Here is a 21,352-nt window from a genome sequence, read left to right on the forward strand (position 1 = left end):
GTGTTACTGCAATCCTTTCCTGTGAGAAATACTTCATTATATAGAAACATTTCAGGGGGGACAACATTTACGGCCATGACTGTATACAGTGTGTATATATATATATATACAGAGGAGAGGAGATCTATATATATATATATATATATATATATATATATATATACAGAGGAGAGGAGATCTATATATATATATACAGAGGAGAGGAGATCTATATATATATATACAGAGGAGAGGAGATCTATATATATATATATATATATATATATATACAGAGGAGAGGAGATCTATATATATATATATACAGAGGAGAGGAGATCTATATATATATACAGAGGAGAGGAGATCTATATATATATACAGAGGAGAGGAGATCTATATATATATATATACAGAGGAGAGGAGATCTATATATATATATATATATATATACAGAGGAGAGGAGATCACCTATATATATATATATATATATATATACAAAGGGAATAAACATGTGTATAGCAAAACCTGTGTTACTGCAATATATATATACAGAGGAGAGGAGATCTATATATATATTTACAGAGGAGAGGAGATCTATATATATACACACAAAGGGAATAAACATGTGTATAGCAAAACCTGTGTTACTGCAATATATATATACAGAGGAGAGGAGATCTATATATATATATATATATATATATATATATATATATATACAGAGGAGAGGAGATCTATATATATATATATATACAGAGGAGAGGAGATCTCTATATATATATATACAGAGGAGAGGAGATCTATATATATACAGAGGAGAGGAGATCTATATATATATATATATATATATATATATATATACACAGAGGAGAGGAGATCTATATATATATATATATACAGAGGAGAGGAGATCTATATATATATATACACAGAGGAGAGGAGATCTATATATATATATATATACACAGAGGAGAGGAGATCTATATATATATATACAGAGGAGAGGAGATCTATATATATATATATATATATATATATATATATATATATACAGAGGAGAGGAGATCTATATATATATATATATATATATACACACACAGAGGAGAGGAGATCTATATATATATATATATATATATACAGAAGAGAGGAGATCTATATATATATATATATATATATATATATATATACACAGAGGAGAGGAGATCTATATATATATATATATATATATATATATATATATATATATATACACAGAGGAGAGGAGATCTATATATATATATATATACACAAAGGGAATAAACCTGTGTTACTGCAATCCTTTCCTGTGAGAAATACTTCATTATATAGAAACATTTCAGGGGGGACAACATTTACGGCCATGACTGTATACAGTATATATATATATATACACACACCTATATACACACATATACATACACACATATATCCACACACACATATATATATATATATATATACACACTCATATATACCCACATACATATGTATATATATATATATTTATATATATATATATATATATATGTGCACATATATATATACACTCATATATACCCACACATATACACACACACATATATACCCACACATATACACACACACATATATACACACACATACACATATAAAGATACACAAGACCCCTATAATGTCTGACCCTATAGTTATATTCTGTGATGGTCCTACCTGAGGATGGCACCGGGCGGAGAACCAGTTCTGCCAGCTTCATAGTGTCCGCTTTTTTCAGTCCGTCTGACCGCCCCCGCGATCTATCTGTACATCTCTCCGACTCCTGCGTCATTGTGAGGTCAGCTCTGATCCGCCATGTCTTCCCTGCCAACATTCTCAGGAGAGAGCAGCGTGCCATCATTTATGGGCGCAAACACCACGTGAGGCTGGAATGTTGAGAATGTGCCCCTCGGACTGATACAAAACCCGCCGCGCAAATGTACGTCCTCTGTGTAGGGGTGTGCAGGCAGTGTATATGTATAAATACAACTACACACTTACAAATACACACATAAAAAATAAATATATATATATATATATATATATATATATATACAACTACACTCTTACAAGTTCACACATAAATATATATATATATACAACTACACTCTTACAAGTTCACACATAAATATATATATATATACAACTACACTCTTACAAGTTCACACATAAATATATATATATATATACAACTACACTCTTACAAGTTCACACTTAAATATATATATATATACAACTACACTCTTACAAGTTCACACATAAATATATATACACACAAGTACACACATCAATATATATACACATACACACAAATACATGCAGATATATATATAACACAAATAGAGAAACACAGCCGCACATCCACCATTTGTATTTTGATCTACTTGTTTCTCAGCATAATTTAAAAAACTAACAGGTTGTTATTATACATTTTGATCAAAAAGTACAAGCCCACTCGCCACGTCAAGGCCATCTCGTCAGAGTGGGTCCCTAACCTGACACTGGCGCAGCGCCGTGCGGCGACCACTGCCTCCGAGACACCATGCCCAACGGGGGGGAGCGACCCAGTGGCCAGGCAGCCCCACTACTGCCCAACCAAGCCCCTCGCTTCGGGCCGCACAATCCCCAGACAAAGCATCATGGTAACAATGGCCGCCACAGAGAACCACACCAGTTGTACATATATATACACACAAGTACACACATAAATATATATATACATGCACACTTACAAATACAGACATAAATAGACGCACACAAAAAAGGAATAATTAGTATCCTACACACTCTGCACAATGTAGAATAAAGAGTTAAATTTAGGGATTTACTGTAGAAATCCAATCGCTCTTAAACACGTTTGTTAATCCCAGGACCTCAGTCTCCAGGTTCAATCAGAACAGAAGGAGCTTCTAAGGCATCACCGGCGGCACTGGACACCTTTCAGGTATAGGGAGGACACCTGTCAGGTATAGGGAGGACACATGTCTGGTATAGGGAGGACATCTGTCAGGTATAGGGAGGACACCTGTCAGGTATAGGGAGGACACCTGTCAGGTATAGGGAGGACACATGTCTGGTATAGGGAGGACACCTGTCAGGTATAGGGAGGACACATGTCTGGTATAGGGAGGACACATGTCAGGTATAGGGAGGACATCTGTCAGGTATAGGGAGGACACATGTCTGGTATAGGGAGGACACGTCTGGTATAGGGAGGACACCTGTCAGGTATAGGGAGGACACCTGTCAGGTATAGGGAGGACATCTGTCAGGTATAGGGAGGACACATGTCTGGTATAGGGAGGACACATGTCTGGTATAGGGAGGACATCTGTCAGGTATAGGGAGGACACATGTCTGGTATAGGGAGGACACCTGTCAGGTATAGGGAGGACACATGTCTGGTATAGGGAGGACACATGTCTGGTATAGGGAGGACATCTGTCAGGTATAGGGAGGACACCTGGTCAGGTATAGGGAGGACATCTATAAGGTATAGGGAGGACATCTGTCAGGTATAGGGAGGACACATGTCTGGTATAGGGAGGACATCTGTCAGCTATAGGGAGGACACCTGTCAGGTATAGGGAGGACACCTGTCAGGTATAGGGAGGACACATGTCTGGTATAGGGAGGACATGTCTGGTATAGGGAGGACACATGTCAGGTATAGGGAGGACACATGTCTGGTATAGGGAGGACACCTGTCAGGTATAGGGAGGACACATGTCTGGTATAGGGAGGACATCTGTCAGCTATAGGGAGGACACCTGTCAGGTATAGGGAGGACACCTGTCAGGTATAGGGAGGACACATGTCTGGTATAGGGAGGACACCTGTCAGGTATAGGGAGGACATCTGTCAGGTATAGGGAGGACACATGTCTGGTATAGGGAGGACACATGTCTGGTATAGGGAGGACACATGTCTGGTATAGGGAGGGACACCTGTCAGGTATAGGGAGGACATCTGTCAGGTATAGGGAGGACACATGTCTGGTATAGGGAGGACACGTCTGGTATAGGGAGGACACCTGTCAGGTATAGGGAGGACATCTGTCAGGTATAGGGAGGACACATGTCTGGTATAGGGAGGACACATGTCTGGTATAGGGAGGACACCTGTCAGGTATAGGGAGGACATCTGTCAGGTATAGGGAGGACACATGTCTGGTATAGGGAGGACACATGTCTGGTATAGGGAGGACACCTGTCAGGTATAGGGAGGACACATGTCTGGTATAGGGAGGACACCTGTCAGGTATAGGGAGGACACATGTCTGGTATAGGGAGGACACATGTCTGGTATAGGGAGGACACATGTCAGGTATAGGGAGGACACATGTCTGGTATAGGGAGGACACATGTCTGGTATAGGGAGGACATCTGTCAGGTATAGGGAGGACATCTGTCAGGTATAGGGAGGACACATGTCTGGTATAGGGAGGACACATGTCTGGTATAGGGATGACACCTGTCAGGTATAGGGAGGACATCTGTCAGGTATAGGGAGGACACATGTCTGGTATAGGGAGGACACATGTCTGGTATAGGGGAGGACACCTGTCAGGTATAGGGAGGACATCTGTCAGGTATAGGGAGGACACATGTCTGGTATAGGGAGGACATCTGTCAGGTATAGGGAGGACACATGTCAGGTATAGGGAGGACACATGTCAGGTATAGGGAGGACACCTGTCAGGTATAGGGAAGACACCTGTCTGGTATAGGGAGGACACATGTCTGGTATAGGGAGGACACCTGTCAGGTATAGGGAGGACACCTGTCAGGTATAGGGAGGACACCTGTCTGGTATAGGGAGGACACATGTCTGGTATAGGGAGGACACATGTCTGGTATAGGGAGGACACCTGTCTGGTATAGGGAGGACACATGTCTGGTATAGGGAGGACACATGTCAGGTATAGGGAGGACACATGTCTGGTATAGGGAGGACACATGTCTGGTATAGGGAGGACATCTGTCAGGTATAGGGAGGACACATGTCTGGTATAGGGAGGACACGTCTGGTATAGGGGAGGACACCTGTCAGGTATAGGGAGGACACATGTCTGGTATAGGGAGGACACCTGTCAGGTATAGGGAGGACATCTGACAGGTATAGGGAGGACACCTGTCAAGTATAGGGAGGATGCCTGGTCAGGTATAGGGAGGACATCTGGTCAGGTATAGGGAGGACATCTAGTCAGGTATAGGGAGGACACCTGTCAGTTATAGGGAGGACACCTGTCAGGTATAGGGAGGACACCTGTCAGGGTATAGGGAGGACATCTGTCAGGTATATGGAAGACACCTGGTCAGGTATATGGAGGACACCTGTCATGTATATGGAGGACACATCTCGGGTATATGGAGGACTCCTGGTCAGGTATAGGGAGGACACCTGAAAAGGTATAGGGAGGACATCTGGTCAGGTATAGGGAGGACACCTGTCAGGTATAAGGACATCTATAAGGTATAGGGAGGGACACCTGTCAAGTATAGGGAGGATGCCTGGTCAGGTATAGGGAGGACATCTGGTCAGGTATAGGGAGGACATCTGGTCAGGTATAGGGAGGACACCTGTCAGGTATAGGGAGGACACCTGTCAGGTATAGGGAGGACATCTGGTCAGGTATAGGGAGGACACGTGGTCAGGTATAGTGAGGACATCTGGTCAGGTATAGGGAGGACGCCTGGTCAGGTATAGTGAGGACATCTGGTCAGGTATAGTGAGGACATCTGGTCAGGTATAGGGAGGACACCTGGTCAGGTATAGTGAGGACATCTGGTCAGGTATAGGGAGGACACCTGGTCAGGTATAGTGAGGACATCTGGTCAGGTATAGGGAGGACGCCTTGTCGGGTATAGGGAGGACGCCTTGTCGGGTATAGGGAGGACACCTGGTCAGGTATAGGGAGGACACCTGGTCAGGTATATGGAGGACACCTGTCAGGTATATGGAGGACACCTCTCAAGTATAGGGAAGACACCTGGTCAGGTATAGGGAGTACACCTGTCAGGTATAAGGAGGACATCTATAAGGTATAGGGAGGACACCTGTCAAGTATAGGGAGGATGCCTGGTCAGGTATAGGGAGGACATCTGGTCAGGTATAGGGAGGACACCTGTCAGGTATAGGGAGGACACATGTCTGGTATAGCGAGGACATCTGTCAGGTATAGGGAGGACACCTGTCAGGTATAGGGAGGACATCTGGTCAGTTATAGGGAGGACACCTGTCAGGTATAGGGAGGACACATGTCTGGTATAGGGAGGACATCTGTCAGGTATAGGGAGGACACATGTCAGGTATAGGGAGGACACCTGTCAGGTATAGGGAGGACACCTGGTCAGGTATATGGAGGACACCTGGTCAGGTATATGGAGGACACCTGTCAGGTATATGGAGGACACCTCTCAGGTATAGGGAAGACACCTGGTCAGGTATAGGGAGGACACCTGGTCAGGTATAGGGAGGACACCTGTCAGGTATAAGGAGTACATCTATAAGGTATAGGGAGGACACCTGTCAAGTATAGGGAGGATGCCTGGTCAGGTATAGGGAGGACATCTGGTCAGGTATAGGGAGGACACCTGGTCAGGTATAGGGAGGACACCTGTCAGGTATAGGGAGGACACCTGGTCAGGTATAGGGAGGACATCTGGTCAGGTATAGGGAGGACACCTGGTCAGGTATAGGGAGGACATCTGGTCAGGTATAGGGAGGACGCCTTGTCGGGTATAAGGAGGACACCTGGTCAGGTATAGGGAGGACACCTGGTAAGGTATAGGGAGGACACCTGGTCAGGTATAGGGTGACACCTGGTCAGGTATAGGGTGGACACCTGGTCAGGTATAGGGTGGACACCTGTCAGGTATAGGGAGGACACCTGTCAGGTATAGAGTGGACACCTGTCAGGTATAGGGAGGACACCTGGCCAGGTATAGAGTGGACACCTGTCAGGTATAGGGAGGACACCTGGCCAGGTATAGAGTGGACACCTGTCAGGTATAGGGAGGACACCTGGCCAGGTATAGGGAGGACATCTGTCAGGTATAGGGAGGAGACCTGAACTCTCATCATCACTGACATTTTCCTAGAGACCTGAACTCTCATCATCATCACTGACATTATCCTGGAGACCTGAACTCTCATCATCACTGACATTGTCCTGGAGACCTGAACTCCCATCATCACTGACATTGTCCTGGAGACCTGAACTCCCATCATCACTGACATTGTCCTAGAGACCTGAACTCTCATCATCACTGAAATTGTCCTGGAGACCTGAACTCTCATCATCACTGACATTGTCCTGGAGACCTGAACTCTCATCATCATCACTGACATTTTCCTAGAGACCTGAACTCTCATCATCATCACTGACATTGTCCTGGAGACCTGAACTCTCATCATCACTGACATTGTCCTGGAGACCTGAACTCTCATCATCACTTACATTGTCCTGGAGACCTGAACTCCCATCATCACTGACATTGTCCTGGAGACCTGAACTCCCATCATCACTGACATTGTCCTGGAGACCTGAACTCCCATCATCATCATTGACATTGTCCTGGAGACCCGAACTCCCATCATCATTGACATTGTCCTGGAGACCTGAACTCCCATCATCATCATTGACATTGTCCTGGAGACCTGAACTCCCATCATCATCATTGACATTGTCCTGGAGACCCGAACTCCCATCATCACTGACATTGTCCTGGAGACATGAACTCTCATCATCACTGACAATGTCCTGGAGACCTGAACTCTCATCATCACTGACATTGTCCTAGAGACCTGAACTCCCATCATCACTGACATTGTCCTGGAGACCTGAACTCCCATCATCATCACTGACATTGCCTGGAGACCTGAACTTCCATCATCACTGACATTGTCCTGGAGACCTGAACTCCCATCATCACTGACATTGTCCTGGAGACCTGAACTCTCATCATCACTGACATTGTCCTGGAGACCTGAACTCCCATCATCATCACTGACATTGTCCTGGAGACCTGAACTCTCATCATCATCACTGACATTGTCCTGGAGACCTGAACTCTCATCATCATCACTGACATTGTCCTGGAGACCTGAACTCCCATCATCACTGACATTGTCCTAGAGACCTGAACTCTCCTCATCACTGACAATGTCCTGGAGACCTGAACTCTCATCATCATTACTGAAATTGTCCTAGAGACCTGAACTCCCATCATCATCACTAAATTTGTCCTAGAGACCTGAACTTCCATCATCACTGACATTGTCCTAGAGACCTGAACTCTCATCATCACTGACATTGTCCTGGAGACCTGAACTCTCATCATCATCACTGACATTATCCTGGAGACCTGAACTCTCATCATCACTGACATTGTCCTGGAGACCTGAACTCTCATCATCATCACTGACATTGTCCTGGAGACCTGAACTCTCATCATCATCACTGACATTGTCCTAGAGACCTGAACTCTCATCATCATCACTGACATTATCCTGGAGACCTGAACTCTCATCATCATCACTGACATTGTCCTGGAGACCTGAACTCTCATCATCATCACTGACATTATCCTGGAGACCTGAACTCTCATCATCATCACTGACATTATCCTGGAGACCTGAACTCTCATCATCATCACTGACATTATCCTGGAGACCTGAACTCTCATCATCATCACTGACATTGTCCTGGAGACCTGAACTCCCATCATCACTGACATTGTCCTGGAGACCTGAACTCCCATCATCACTGACATTGTCCTGGAGACCTGAACTCTCATCATCACTGACATTGTCCTGGAGACCTGAACTCCCATCATCACTGACAATGTCCTGGAGACCTGAACTCCCATCATCATCACTGACATTGTCCTGGAGACCTGAACTCTCATCATCATCACTGACATTGTCCTGGAGACCTGAACTCTCATCATCATCACTGACATTGTCCTGGAGACCTGAACTCCCATCATCACTGACATTGTCCTAGAGACCTGAACTCTCCTCATCACTGACAATGTCCTGGAGACCTGAACTCTCATCATCATTACTGAAATTGTCCTAGAGACCTGAACTCCCATCATCATCACTAAATTTGTCCTAGAGACCTGAACTTCCATCATCACTGACATTGTCCTAGAGACCTGAACTCTCATCATCACTGACATTGTCCTGGAGACCTGAACTCTCATCATCATCACTGACATTATCCTGGAGACCTGAACTCTCATCATCACTGACATTGTCCTGGAGACCTGAACTCTCATCATCATCACTGACATTGTCCTGGAGACCTGAACTCTCATCATCATCACTGACATTGTCCTAGAGACCTGAACTCTCATCATCATCACTGACATTATCCTGGAGACCTGAACTCTCATCATCATCACTGACATTGTCCTGGAGACCTGAACTCTCATCATCATCACTGACATTATCCTGGAGACCTGAACTCTCATCATCATCACTGACATTATCCTGGAGACCTGAACTCTCATCATCATCACTGACATTATCCTGGAGACCTGAACTCTCATCATCATCACTGACATTGTCCTGGAGACCTGAACTCCCATCATCACTGACATTGTCCTGGAGACCTGAACTCTCATCATCATCATTGACATTGTCCTGGAGACCTGAACTCTCATCATCATCATCACTGACATTATCCTGGAGACCTGAACTCTCATCATCACTAACATTATCCTGGAGACCTGAACTCTCATTGTTACGCTGAGCGCTCCGGGCACCCTGCTTGCCTCGGTGCGCTAACAGCGTATGTCCCTAGGCAGCGCTCCGGTCACGCAGTCTCGGCGGGCGCGTCCCCGCTCTATAGGGCACGCGTGTGCCGGGACTCTTAAATTTAAAGGCCCAGTGCACCAGTGATTGGTGCCTGGTCCAAACGGGTTTATTTAGGGTTAAAGGTTCTGCTTTGACTTAATTAGGCCTCACCTGTGCACTGCCTATAAGTACCATCTCCTCCCACAGCCTCCTGCCGGATCTTTGTTGCCTTGTGCCTGAGTGAAAGTGTTCCTTGTTCCTGTGTTGCCCTGCCTGTTGCCGAACCCGTTGCTACTGACTACCGCCTGTGAACCGTTGCTGCCTGCCCTGACCATTTGCTACGTCTGACTTCGCCTGTGCCTGATCCTCGTGTACCTTGCCTTATCTCAGCAGCCAGAGAGGTTGAGTCGCTACTGGGTGGAACGACCTGGGGGTTACCTGCCGCAGCAAGACCATCCCGCTTTGCGGCGGGCTCTGGTAAGAAAACCAGTAACCCCTTAGACTCCGTTCCCCTGGTACGGCCCACGTCATCACCTCTCTGGCACAGCAGATCCACCACCAGCTACTGCTACTTCCTGCCATTTCGGACCCTGACAGTAAGATTCGGCCATGGATCCCACTGAGGTACCTCTGCCAAGCGTCGCTGACCTCTCTGCTATGGTGCTCCTGGAGCTTATGGCCGACCAGTTCCCGTCTGAACGCGCCAAGGTGGCCTTTATAGTTAGTTTGCTAACCGGAAAGGCCCTGGCCTGGGCTACACCATTGTGGGACAGCATGGATCCAGCCACTTCCTCCGTCCAGTCCTTCTGCCAGGAATTTCGGAGTGTGTTTGAGGAGCCAGCCCGGGCTTCCTCAGCCGAGACAGCACTTCTGAATTTGACTCAAGAAAGCTCTACAGTGGGTGAATACGCCATCCAATTCCGTACCCTGGCCTCAGAGCTGAATTGGAATAATGAAGCACTTTGTGCTACCTTCAAAAAGGGACTAAGCAGTGAGATAAAGGATGTCTTAGCCGCACGAGATATACCATCTTCTCTTAGTGACCTCAAACATTTGGCCACTAGGATTGACAAGCATTTCTCCGAGAGACAAGAGGGACTTCGTCAGGAAAGGGAGAGAGCTCATCCTAGATGCTATTCTTGTCTGGCTCCGGTTTTCCAGCGTCCACCACAACCCTCTTCTTGGCCTCCCGCCGTGGAAGCCATGCAAGTGGACCGGTCTCGCCTGACCCCTCAAGAACGGAGCCGCCGTAGAAGCGAGAATTTGTGTCTATACTACGCCAGCTCAGAGCACTTCCTGAAAGATTGTCCTCTCCGTCCACCGCATTTGGGAAACGCACGCACCTAGTAAACGTAGGAGAGGCGTTACTAGGTGTGGATTCCTCCTCTCCATGTCTTACAGTATCTGTGCGGCTATCCATACCCACCAAGTCACCTTTCACTGCAGTCGCTTTTCTGGACTCCGATTCTGCCGGCAACTTCATCCATGCTTCCTTGATTGATAAGTAGCATATTCCTGTGGTTCGTCTTCTCAAGCCCTTCAGTATCTCCACAGTCAATGGAGAGAGACTCACTGCTACTGTGCAGTTCCGTACTCTACCACTCCAGATGGACATTGGGATTCTTCATACAGAGAAACTGGAGTTCTATGTCCTCCCCTTTTGCTCCTCCGAACTCCTCCTGGGTCTGCCTTGGCTCCAACACCATTGTCCTGTCCTGGATTGGACCTCCGGAGAGATCCTAAGTTGGGGTCCCTCTTGCTTCTGCTGCTGTCTCAAGCCTGTTCCTGTCAAGCAAACCTCCGCTGCTTCTCCTCCACCGGGTTTGCCAGAGCCATATCACAGTTTTGCTGATGTCTTCTGTAAGATTCGGCTAGCTGGATGTGGATCCTCTGTGTCAGCGAGGGATTGGCGTGGACCGTGTCGGTGGACCGGTTCTAGGTTGCTACTGGTTTTCACCAGAGCCCACCGCAAAGTGGGATTGTCTTGCTGCGGCGGTAGCAACCAGGTCGTATCCACCGGCAACGGCTCAACCTCGCTGACTGCAGAGAAGGCGTGGGACAGAAGGACTAGGCAGAGGCAAGGTCAGACGTAGCAGAAGGTCGGGGCAGGCGGCAAGGTTCGTAGTCAATAGCAATAGCAGAAGGTCTGGAAACACAGGCTTTGGACAACACTAAACGCTTTCTCTGGCACAAGACAACAAGATCCGGCAAGGAAGGAAAGGGGAAGTGAGGTTATATGGACAGGGAGCAGGTGGAAGCTAATTAGACTGATTGGGCCAGGCACCAATCACTGGTGCACTGGCCCTTTAAATCTTAGAGAGCTGGCACGCGCGCACCCTAGAGAGCGGAGCCGCGCGCGCGCGCCAGAACATGACAGCCGGGGACCGGGACGGGTAAGTGACTTGGGATGCAATTCGCGAGTGGGCGCGTCCCGCTATGCGAATCGCATCCCCATCGTGAATGTCAGTGCAGCGCTCCCGGTCAGCGGGTCTGACCGGGACGCTGCAGAGAGGAGAACGCCGCGAGCGCTCCGGGGAGGAGCAGGGACCCGGAGCGCTCGGCGTAACAGAAGCAAGCCGAGGTTCTTCCTCCTCACAGACCTTATGACTGTCCCATTGACTTGTTGCCAGGGACTGCTCCACCACAGGGTAGAATCTATCCCCTCTCACCACCAGAAATAAATAGAAAGAAAAAAGACCGGGGAACGGCGCCTCGTGTATTACCCTTAAACACAAACAGCAAGTGTAAATGTGGGAGAAACCCACGGCACTTATAGGTGGCTGCTCACCAGATGTAAATAGAAGTAACGCATATCACCCCATATAGGGGTACTCACTGATGTCCAAAGGAGGGCTGCAAGCCGGAGGTCACAGGCACATACGTCCTGACGTAGTCATCAAATGGAAAATGGAAAAGGACCTCATTCATCCAGGCGCTGCCGGTTAGGTCATCAGGTGCACAAAATGATGCAATGTATACCTTTTAATATTGTATACATGAAAGTTTATTAAAAAATAATAAACAACATACAGATTACGCGTTTCGAGGGTGACTCCCCTCTTCCTCAGATCAGGTGTGCTCTGTGCACACCTGATCTGAGGAAGAGGGGAGTCACCCTCGAAACGCGTAGTCTGTATGTTGTTTATTATTTTTTAATAAACTTTCATGTATACAATATTCCAAGGTATACATTGCATCATTTTGTGCACCTGATGACCTAACCGGCAGCGCCTGGATGAATGAGGTCCTCTCACCACCAGAGACTCTTGCCATGTCATTTGCAAAGGGGATTTATAAGGAAGTCTTCCTCACCAGTAGGAGTAGGGTTCTTCTTTGTCACCAAGAAGGACGGCTCCCTTCGTCCGTGCATTGACTACCAAGGACTTAATACGATCATAGTCAAGAATCGCTACCCTCTCCCCTTGATCTCTGAGCTCTTTGATCGTCTGCGTGGGGCCAGAATCTTTACCAAGTTGGATCTCCGTGGGGCTTACAACCTGTTCCGCATAAGAGAGGGTGATGAGTGGAAGACCGCCTTCAACACACGGGATGGCCATTTTGAGTACCTGGTGATGCCCTTTGGTCTCTGTAACGCACCAGCTGTCTTTCAGGAATTTGTGAATGACATCTTCAGGGACCTGCTCTACACCTGTGTTGTGGTCTACCTGGATGACATCCTCATCTTCTCATCCAGTCTGGAACAACACCAGTTATGTAGGAAACAAGTCCTGTCCCGCCTGAGGAGGAATCGCCTCTATGCCAAGATTGAAAAGTGCCTATTTGAGCAGACCAGTCTGCCTTTCCTTGGGTACATAATTTCTGCCCAAGGCCTACAGATGGACCCGGCTAAACTCTCTGCAGTACTGGACTGGCCGCGCCCCTCCGGTCTACGTGCCATAAAAAGGTTCCTGGGCTTTGCCAACTACTATAGGCAGTTCATTCCACACTACTCCACCCTTGTGGCTCCCATCGTGGCCTTGACAAAAAAAGGAGCCAATCCCAAGTTGTGGTCTTCCCAGGTGGAGGAGGCCTTCCAGTCCTTGAAAGCCGCATTCGCCTCTGCACCAGTTCTCACCAGACCAGACCCCTCCAAGCCTTTCTCCTTGGAAGTGGACGCCTCCTCCGTAGGAGCTGGAGCTGTGCTCACCCAGAAATCACCCAAAGGAAAGACTGTAACATGTGGTTTCTTTTCCAAGACATTTTCTCCTGCCGAGAGGAATTACTCGATAGGTGACGGAGAGCTGTTGGCCATTAAATTGGCATTAGAGGAATGGAGGCATCTTCTCAAGGGCTCTACCCATCCAGTGAGCATCTACACAGATCACAAAAATCTATCTTACCTCCAGTCTGCACAGAGACTTAATCCCTGCCAGGCCCGGTGGTGTCTTTTCTTTGCACGCTTTAATTTCTTGATTCACTTTCGTCCAGCAAGCAAGAACATCAGAGCAGATGCGCTATACCGCTCTTCTGACGTTTTCGGTGACGAGACTTCTCCTCAACATATCATTCCTCCAGAGCGCCTCATTTCCGTTGCTCCTGTGGATCTTCGTCCTCTTCCTCCAGGCAAGACCTTCGTGCCACCTCGTCTACGTTTGATGATTCTCAAGTGGGGACACGCTTCGTTAGTGGCTGGCCATCCAGGTGTTCGGAAGACCCTTCAGCTACTTTCCAGAAAATACTGGTGGCCATCCTTGGAGAGGGATGTCACCGAATTTGTGCAAGCCTGTTCTGTGTGCGCCAGAGACAAGACCCCGTGCCAGAAACCTGCTGGTCTGCTCCAGCCTCTTCCAGTTCCGGAATCTCCATGGTCTCACATCGCCATGGACTTCGTCACTGATCTTCCACCATCTCATGGCATGACGGTAATCTGGGTTGTCGTGGACCGCTTCTCCAAGATGGCGCACTTTATTCCTCTACCAGCTTTACCTTAGTCTTCCTTCCCATATTGTGTCTGACAGAGGTGTTTAATTCGTGTCTAATTTCTGGAGAGCCCTCTGTGGACAGTTAAAGATCAAGTTGGACTTTTCCTCCTCATATCACCAAACCAACGGTCAGGTGGAGCGTGTGAACCAAATTCTGGGTGACTATCCTCGTCACTTCGTCTCCTCTCGCCATGACGACTGGGTCGATCTTCTTCCGTGGGCAGAGTTCTCTTATAACTACAAGGACTCTTCTGCTTACAACAAGTCTCCCTTCTTTGTGGTTTACGGCCGTCATCCTCTGCCGCCTCTGCCCTTGTCTTCCACCTCCGATGTACCTGCAGTAGACGACCTAGTATGGGACTTTGCTTCCATCTGGCGCCAGACACGTCTCTCTCTCCAACAGGCCTCATCCCGCATGAAGGTCCAGGCGGATAAAAAACTTTGGGCTCCTCCAGTCTTTACCCCCGGAGACAAGGTCTGGCTATCTTCGAGGTACATCCGTTTCAGGGTCCCAAGTTATAAACTGGGTCCTGGCTATTTGGGACCCTACCGAGTCAAAAAGAGGATCAATCCAGTTTGCTACCAGCTCCACCTACCTTCCACTTTAAGAACTCCCAACTGCTTTCACATCTCCCTCCTGAAGCCGGCGGTTTTCAAACTCTTCTCCCAAAGAGATGTCGCTCCTACCCCTGTGTCTGGCACTTCTGATATCTTTTCTGTACGGGAGATCCTGGCCTCTAAGTCGGTCAGAGGAAAAAAATTATTTCTGGTCGACTGGGAGGGCTGTGGTCCTGAAGAGAGATCTTGGGAGCTGGAGGAGAACATCCTGGACCGCAGTCTCATCCTCAAGTTCTTGGGTACCAAAAAGAGGGGGAGACCTAAGGGGGGGTACTGTTACGGTGAGCGCTCCGGGCACCCTGCTTGCCTCGGTGTGCTCACAGCGTATGTCCCCAGGCAGCACTCCGGTGCCTGGTCCAAACTGGTTTATTTAGGGTTAAAGGTTTCTGCTTTGACTTAATTAGGCCTCAGCTGTGCACTTCCTATAAGTACCATCTCCTCCCACAGCCTCCTGCCGGATCTTTGTTGCCTTGTGCCTGAGTGAAAGTGGTCCTTGTTCCTGTGTTGCCGAGCCTGTTGCTACTGACTACTGCCTGTGAACCGTTGCCGACTGCCCTGGCCATTTGCTACGTCTGACTTGGCCTGTGCCTGATCCTCATGTACCTTGCCTTATCTCAGCAGCCAGAGAGGTTGAGTCGCTACTGGGTGTAACAACCTGGGGGTTACCTGCCGCAGCAAGACCATCCCGCTTTGCGGTGGGCTCTGGTGAAAACCAGTAACCCCTTAGACTCCGTTCCCCTGGTACGGCCCACGTCATCACCTCTCTGGCACAGCGGATCCACCACCAGCTACTGCTACTTCCTGCCAGTCCGGACCCTGACACTCATCATCATCACTGACATTGTCCTGGAGACCTGAACTCCCATCATGACTGACATTGTCCTGGAGACCTGAACTCCCATCATCATCATTGACATTGTCCTGGAGACCCGAACTCCCATCATCATTGACATTGTCCTGGAGACCTGAACTCCCATCATCATCACTGACATTGTCCTGGAGACCTGAACTCCCATCATGACTGACATTGTCCTGGAGACCTGAACTCTCATCATCATCATCACTGACATTGTCCTGGAGACCTGAACTCTCATCATCATCATCACTGACATTGTCCTGGAGACCTGAACTCTCATCATCATCACTGACATTGTCCTGGAGACCTGAACTCCCATCATCATCACTGACATTGTCCTGGAGACCTGAACTCTCATCATCATCACTGACATTATCCTGGAGACCTGAACTCTCATCATCACTGACATTGTCCTGGAGACCTGAACTCTCATCATCACTGACATTGTCCTGGAGACCTGAACTCTCATCATCATCACTGACATTGTCCTGGAGACCTGAACTCCCATCATCATCACTGACATTGTCCTGGAGACCTGAACTCTCATCATCACTGACATTGTCCTGGAGACCTGAACTCTCATCATCACTGACATTATCCTGGAGACCTGAACTCTCATCATCATCACTGACATTGTCCTGGAGACCTGAACTCTCATCATCACTGACATTGTCCTGGAGACCTGAACTCTCATCATCACTGACATTGTCCTGGAGACCTGAACTCTCATCATCATCACTGACATTGTCCTGGAGACCTGAACTCTCATCATCACTGACATTGTCCTGGAGACCTGAACTCTCATCATCACTGACATTATCCTGGAGACCTGAACTCTCATCATCATCACTGACATTGTCCTGGAGACCTGAACTCTCATCATCACTGACATTATCCTGGAGACCTGAACTCTCATCATCATCACTGACATTATCCTGGAGACCTGAACTCTCATCATCACTGACATTGTATTTGCCCTCATTTTATTGTCTTTGCTCCAGTATCATATATATATATTTCATTGTCATCTACGATGAAGCGGTGAAGGATGCCCAAAGTTTTTTAATGTTTTTCGTGTCCATTGGTTTTCACAGACCCGGACGCCTTCCTTAGATCTGCACGCCTGCAGCGGCTGCCATCTTCATCCTCCGAGATGGGGAGCCAGGACGCGTCCCCCCTCAGAGAGACCATCAAGGACCCTTTCAGCTCCGACTGCGGCTGTCGCCAGGATGGTCTCACGGTCATCATCACCGCCTGCATCACCTTTGCTCTTGGCGTCACAATTGCGCTTATAATGCAGATTTATTTTGGGGACCCCCAGGTGAATTTTTATTTTGCGTGTTGGTATTTAGTCTTCTGTTTTACACTATTGTCTGAATACTTTAGATGCTGCTTAAATCTTTTTTATGCTAAAAGCCCAGAATTTTTTTTCTGTTGAGCGATTTCCATTGTTTAGAGTATAAAAATGTATTTCTCATTATATTTTGCCTTTATGTTTCTGCTGCTGCTGCTAATCTGGGCTGCTTATGGAATTAGTCTCCTACCCCCTCTGGCAGCGGACAGTGTAGTCCTTTCTCACTTTACTTGTAGGCGCATAACCTGGCATCCCCAGTAAGTGACGTAAAAAAATATTCTGATTTTATCTGTTCCTACTGACAAAGAAATGATCCGACTTTAATTTGAATGGTCGATTTAAGTCCCTCCCCGAATAAAAATCTAAAGTTCCCCTTTTCCCATTTTCTGACCTATTAAAATAAAGTGTTAGAGGTATTCCAGTAAAAAAACTTTTTTTTTCATATCAACTGGCACCAGAAAGTTAAACAGATATGTAAATGACTTCTAATTAAAAAAAATCTTAATCCTTCTAGTACTTATCAGCTGCTGAAGTGGAGTTGTTCTTTCAAGTCTGACCACAGTGCTCTCTGCTGACACCTCTGTCTGTCTCAGGAATTGTCCAGAGCAGGCGAGGTTTGCTATTGGGATTTTCTCCTACATTGGACAGTTCCTGAGACAGACAGAGGTGTCAGCAGAGAGCACTGTGGTCAGACTGGAAAAAACAACTCAACTTCAGCAGCTGATAAGTACTGGAAGTATTAAGATTTTTTTAATAGAAGTCATTTATAAATCTTTTTAACTTTCTGGAGCCAGTTTATATGGGAAAAAAAAGTTTTTTTACTGGAATACCCCTTTAATGATCCCATACAGTGAACAGTATAAGCAGACCGTGTCCTTAAGTGGTTTAGATTATAGACTGATAATTTCTTTGTCAAACTGTTACAAAGCTACAACTCCCAGCCCAAATACTTGTCTGCCTCCTCCAGAGGATCCAAGCTCTCCCTGAAAGGTAAATCAAGGCTTCCCTCTCATGTAAGCAGCCTTTGGCTTTCCAGGCAGGCTGTACTAATCTCTAGAACAATATTTCCCAACTACAGTTCCTCCAGCAGTTAAAAAAACTACAATTCCCAGCATTTGCAGATAGCTAAAAGCCTGTCTGCCTCCTCCAGAGGATCCACACTGTCCCTGAAAGGTAAATCAAGGCTTCCTTTTCCTCTCAGCAGCCTTTGGTTGTCCAGGCATGTTGGGTCTTGTCTCTGGGACAGTGTTTCCCAATCAGGGTGCCTCCAACTCCCAGCATGCCGGGACAGCCAACGACTTGTCTGCTTCCTCCAGAAGATCCACACTGTCACTGAAAGGTAAGTCAAGGCTCCTCTGTTCCCTATTTTGACCTAAAAAAACATCATGTTTCATCATGCGACTCATGATAGTTTTGGGGGCAGCTCATTAAAACCAGTGACATGCCTGTCTGTATGTTTTCCCGTTCTAGATCTTCCACCAGGGGGCAGTAGTGAGCGACGCTTCCCACTGTACGGCCCTGGGTATCGAAGTGTTGGAGAAGCGCGGCAGCTCCGTGGACGCCGCCATCGCTACCGTCCTGTGTCTCGGGATCGTGAATCCGCACACGTCGGGCATCGGAGGGTAAGTCGTTATTTTTTGTCTTTGGTTTTTCTTTCCACACTGAAGTTTTTTTGGCTCCTGGAGAATTAGGATAAATTTACATTTAAATTGTAAATTTATATTTTATTCGGTATGGCGCCCCTCCTGTAGATGGGCTGAGTCATGTATTGCAGCTCCTCCCCGTTTCAGCAGACTTGCAATACCAGACATGACCTGAGGACTAGAGAGGCGCTGTTTGTAAAAAAAATAATTTAATAAATAGTAATAATAATAAATAAAAAAGTAAGCGACTACGTAAGCGTCTCGCTTGGCTCCCACAAGGATTACGTGGGCGTGTAGACCGCTGTTGTCCTGCCAATAGCCGCGCCAGGTTCTTATCGGTTATTACCGGGATCACTTTACGGTAACACAATAGAGAAGTTTTGAGGGGATTTAGTCGCTTAGGTTTACATAACATTAAGAACGATTCCCCTGCCAACCTTGGTGCCCCATATCATAAAACCGGAGTATATAAAAGCTGCGCTGCCATTACCGTCGCTAGAGGTGGAGCTGCTGAGAATGCGACAGAACAGCGCCACCTAGTGACTAAATAATCCTGAAGTGCTGTGATATTAACTTTCTATTCTAGAGTTTTTTTTTTGTTTTTTTACATAAAATAACAACTCGCTTGGAAAAAATGTGACTATACCAGTGTTTCCCGGCCAGCGTGCCTCCAGCTGTTGCAAAACTACAACTCCCAGCATGCCCGGACAGCCGTTGGCTGTTCGGGTATGCTGGGAATTGTAGTTTTGCAATACCTGTAGGGTGGCAGTTTGGAGACCCCTGCACTAGAGAAGTGTTTCCCAACTGGTGTGACTCCAGCTTTTCCAAAACTACAACTCCCGGCATGCCTAGACAGCCAAATCCCGTCTGCCTCCTCCAGAGGATCCACACTGTCCCTGAAAGGTAAATCAAGGCTTCCCTATCTTCCTTCCGGACATGCTGGGAGTTGTAGTTTTGCAACAGCAGGAGGCTCCCTGGTCGGGAAACACTAGTCTATATACGTTTACAGTGTATCTGTCACATGATCATTAGTTGTTAAATGTGGCACACAGAGGAGTAAGGGGTTAACAAGCTATTTTTAAACTTAAAAAATACTTTTTGTCCCGTCGCTGACCGTCACAGAGCCTCCATCCGCAACGCCTCTCTCTGTTGACATAACACACTCCTCTTTGTGATTGACACATAGAAACCCTAGCAGACATGCCGCGCGTGCGCTGTAACACACATTGTCAGCACATGCGTGGGCTCACCTGGCGGTGTAGTTTGCCCGTGCATGCACTGTCCATGTGTATTGTGGTACATGAGAGGTTAAGAAACACTAGCAGACGTGCCGTGCGCCATAATACACAATGATTGAGCATGCATAGGCTCGTCTGCTCACTGCGGTCCTGTGTGGTTTGTCTGTGCATGCGCCGTCAATGTGTATTATGGTGCACGCTGCAGACGTGCCGTGTGTGTGCTGTAAGACTCATCTACGGGCTCTCCTGCTAGTGTCAGTCCTGTGTAGTTTGCCTGTGCTGCCATGGTGTATTATGGGGCACGACAGGTTAAGAAGCACCAGCAGACTGGACGCGCATGCGCTGTAATACACAATGACAGGCTCACCTGCCCACGTAGGTCCTATGTAGTTTTCCTGTGCCTGCACTGTCAGTGTGTATTATAATGTATGAGAGGTGAAAAAACACAAGCAGACGTGCCGCGCATGCACTGTAATACACAATGACGGGCTCGCCTGCCTGTGTAGGTCCTATGTAGTTTTCCTGTGCCTGCACTGTCAGTGTGTATTATAATGTATGAGAGGTGAAGAAACGCAAGCAGACGTGCCGCGCATGCGCTGTAATACACAATGACTGGCTAGCCTGCCCGCGTAGGTCCTATGTAGTTTTCCTGTGCCTGCACTGTCAGTGTGTATTATAATGTATAAGAGGTGAAGAAACACAAGCAGACGTGCCGCGCATGCGCTGTAATACACAATGACAGGCTCACCTGCCTCTGTAGGTCCTATGTAGTTTTCCTGTGCCTGCACTGTCAGTGTGTATTATAATGTATAAGAGGTGAAGAAACACAAGCAGACGTGCCGCGTATGCGCTGTAATACACAATGACTGGCTCACCTGCCCGCGTAGGTCCTATGTAGTTTTCCT

General features: G+C 47.3%; 1 protein-coding gene across 1 annotated transcript in view; it reads left to right on the top strand.

Moving 5' to 3' along the window:
- GGT7 (gamma-glutamyltransferase 7) overlaps window positions 1–21,352 on the top strand; it is a gene marked incomplete in the record, with an annotated part of 81,524 nt that overhangs the window by 28,902 nt on the left and 31,270 nt on the right. Inside the window, 2 exon segments of the mRNA XM_056547542.1 lie at window positions 17,307–17,533; window positions 19,037–19,188. Of these exon segments, the coding sequence (XP_056403517.1) occupies window positions 17,307–17,533; window positions 19,037–19,188 (379 nt within the window).

This window comes from Hyla sarda, chromosome 12, assembly GCF_029499605.1.
Source record: "Hyla sarda isolate aHylSar1 chromosome 12, aHylSar1.hap1, whole genome shotgun sequence".
Classification (NCBI taxonomy): domain Eukaryota; kingdom Metazoa; phylum Chordata; class Amphibia; order Anura; family Hylidae; genus Hyla; species Hyla sarda.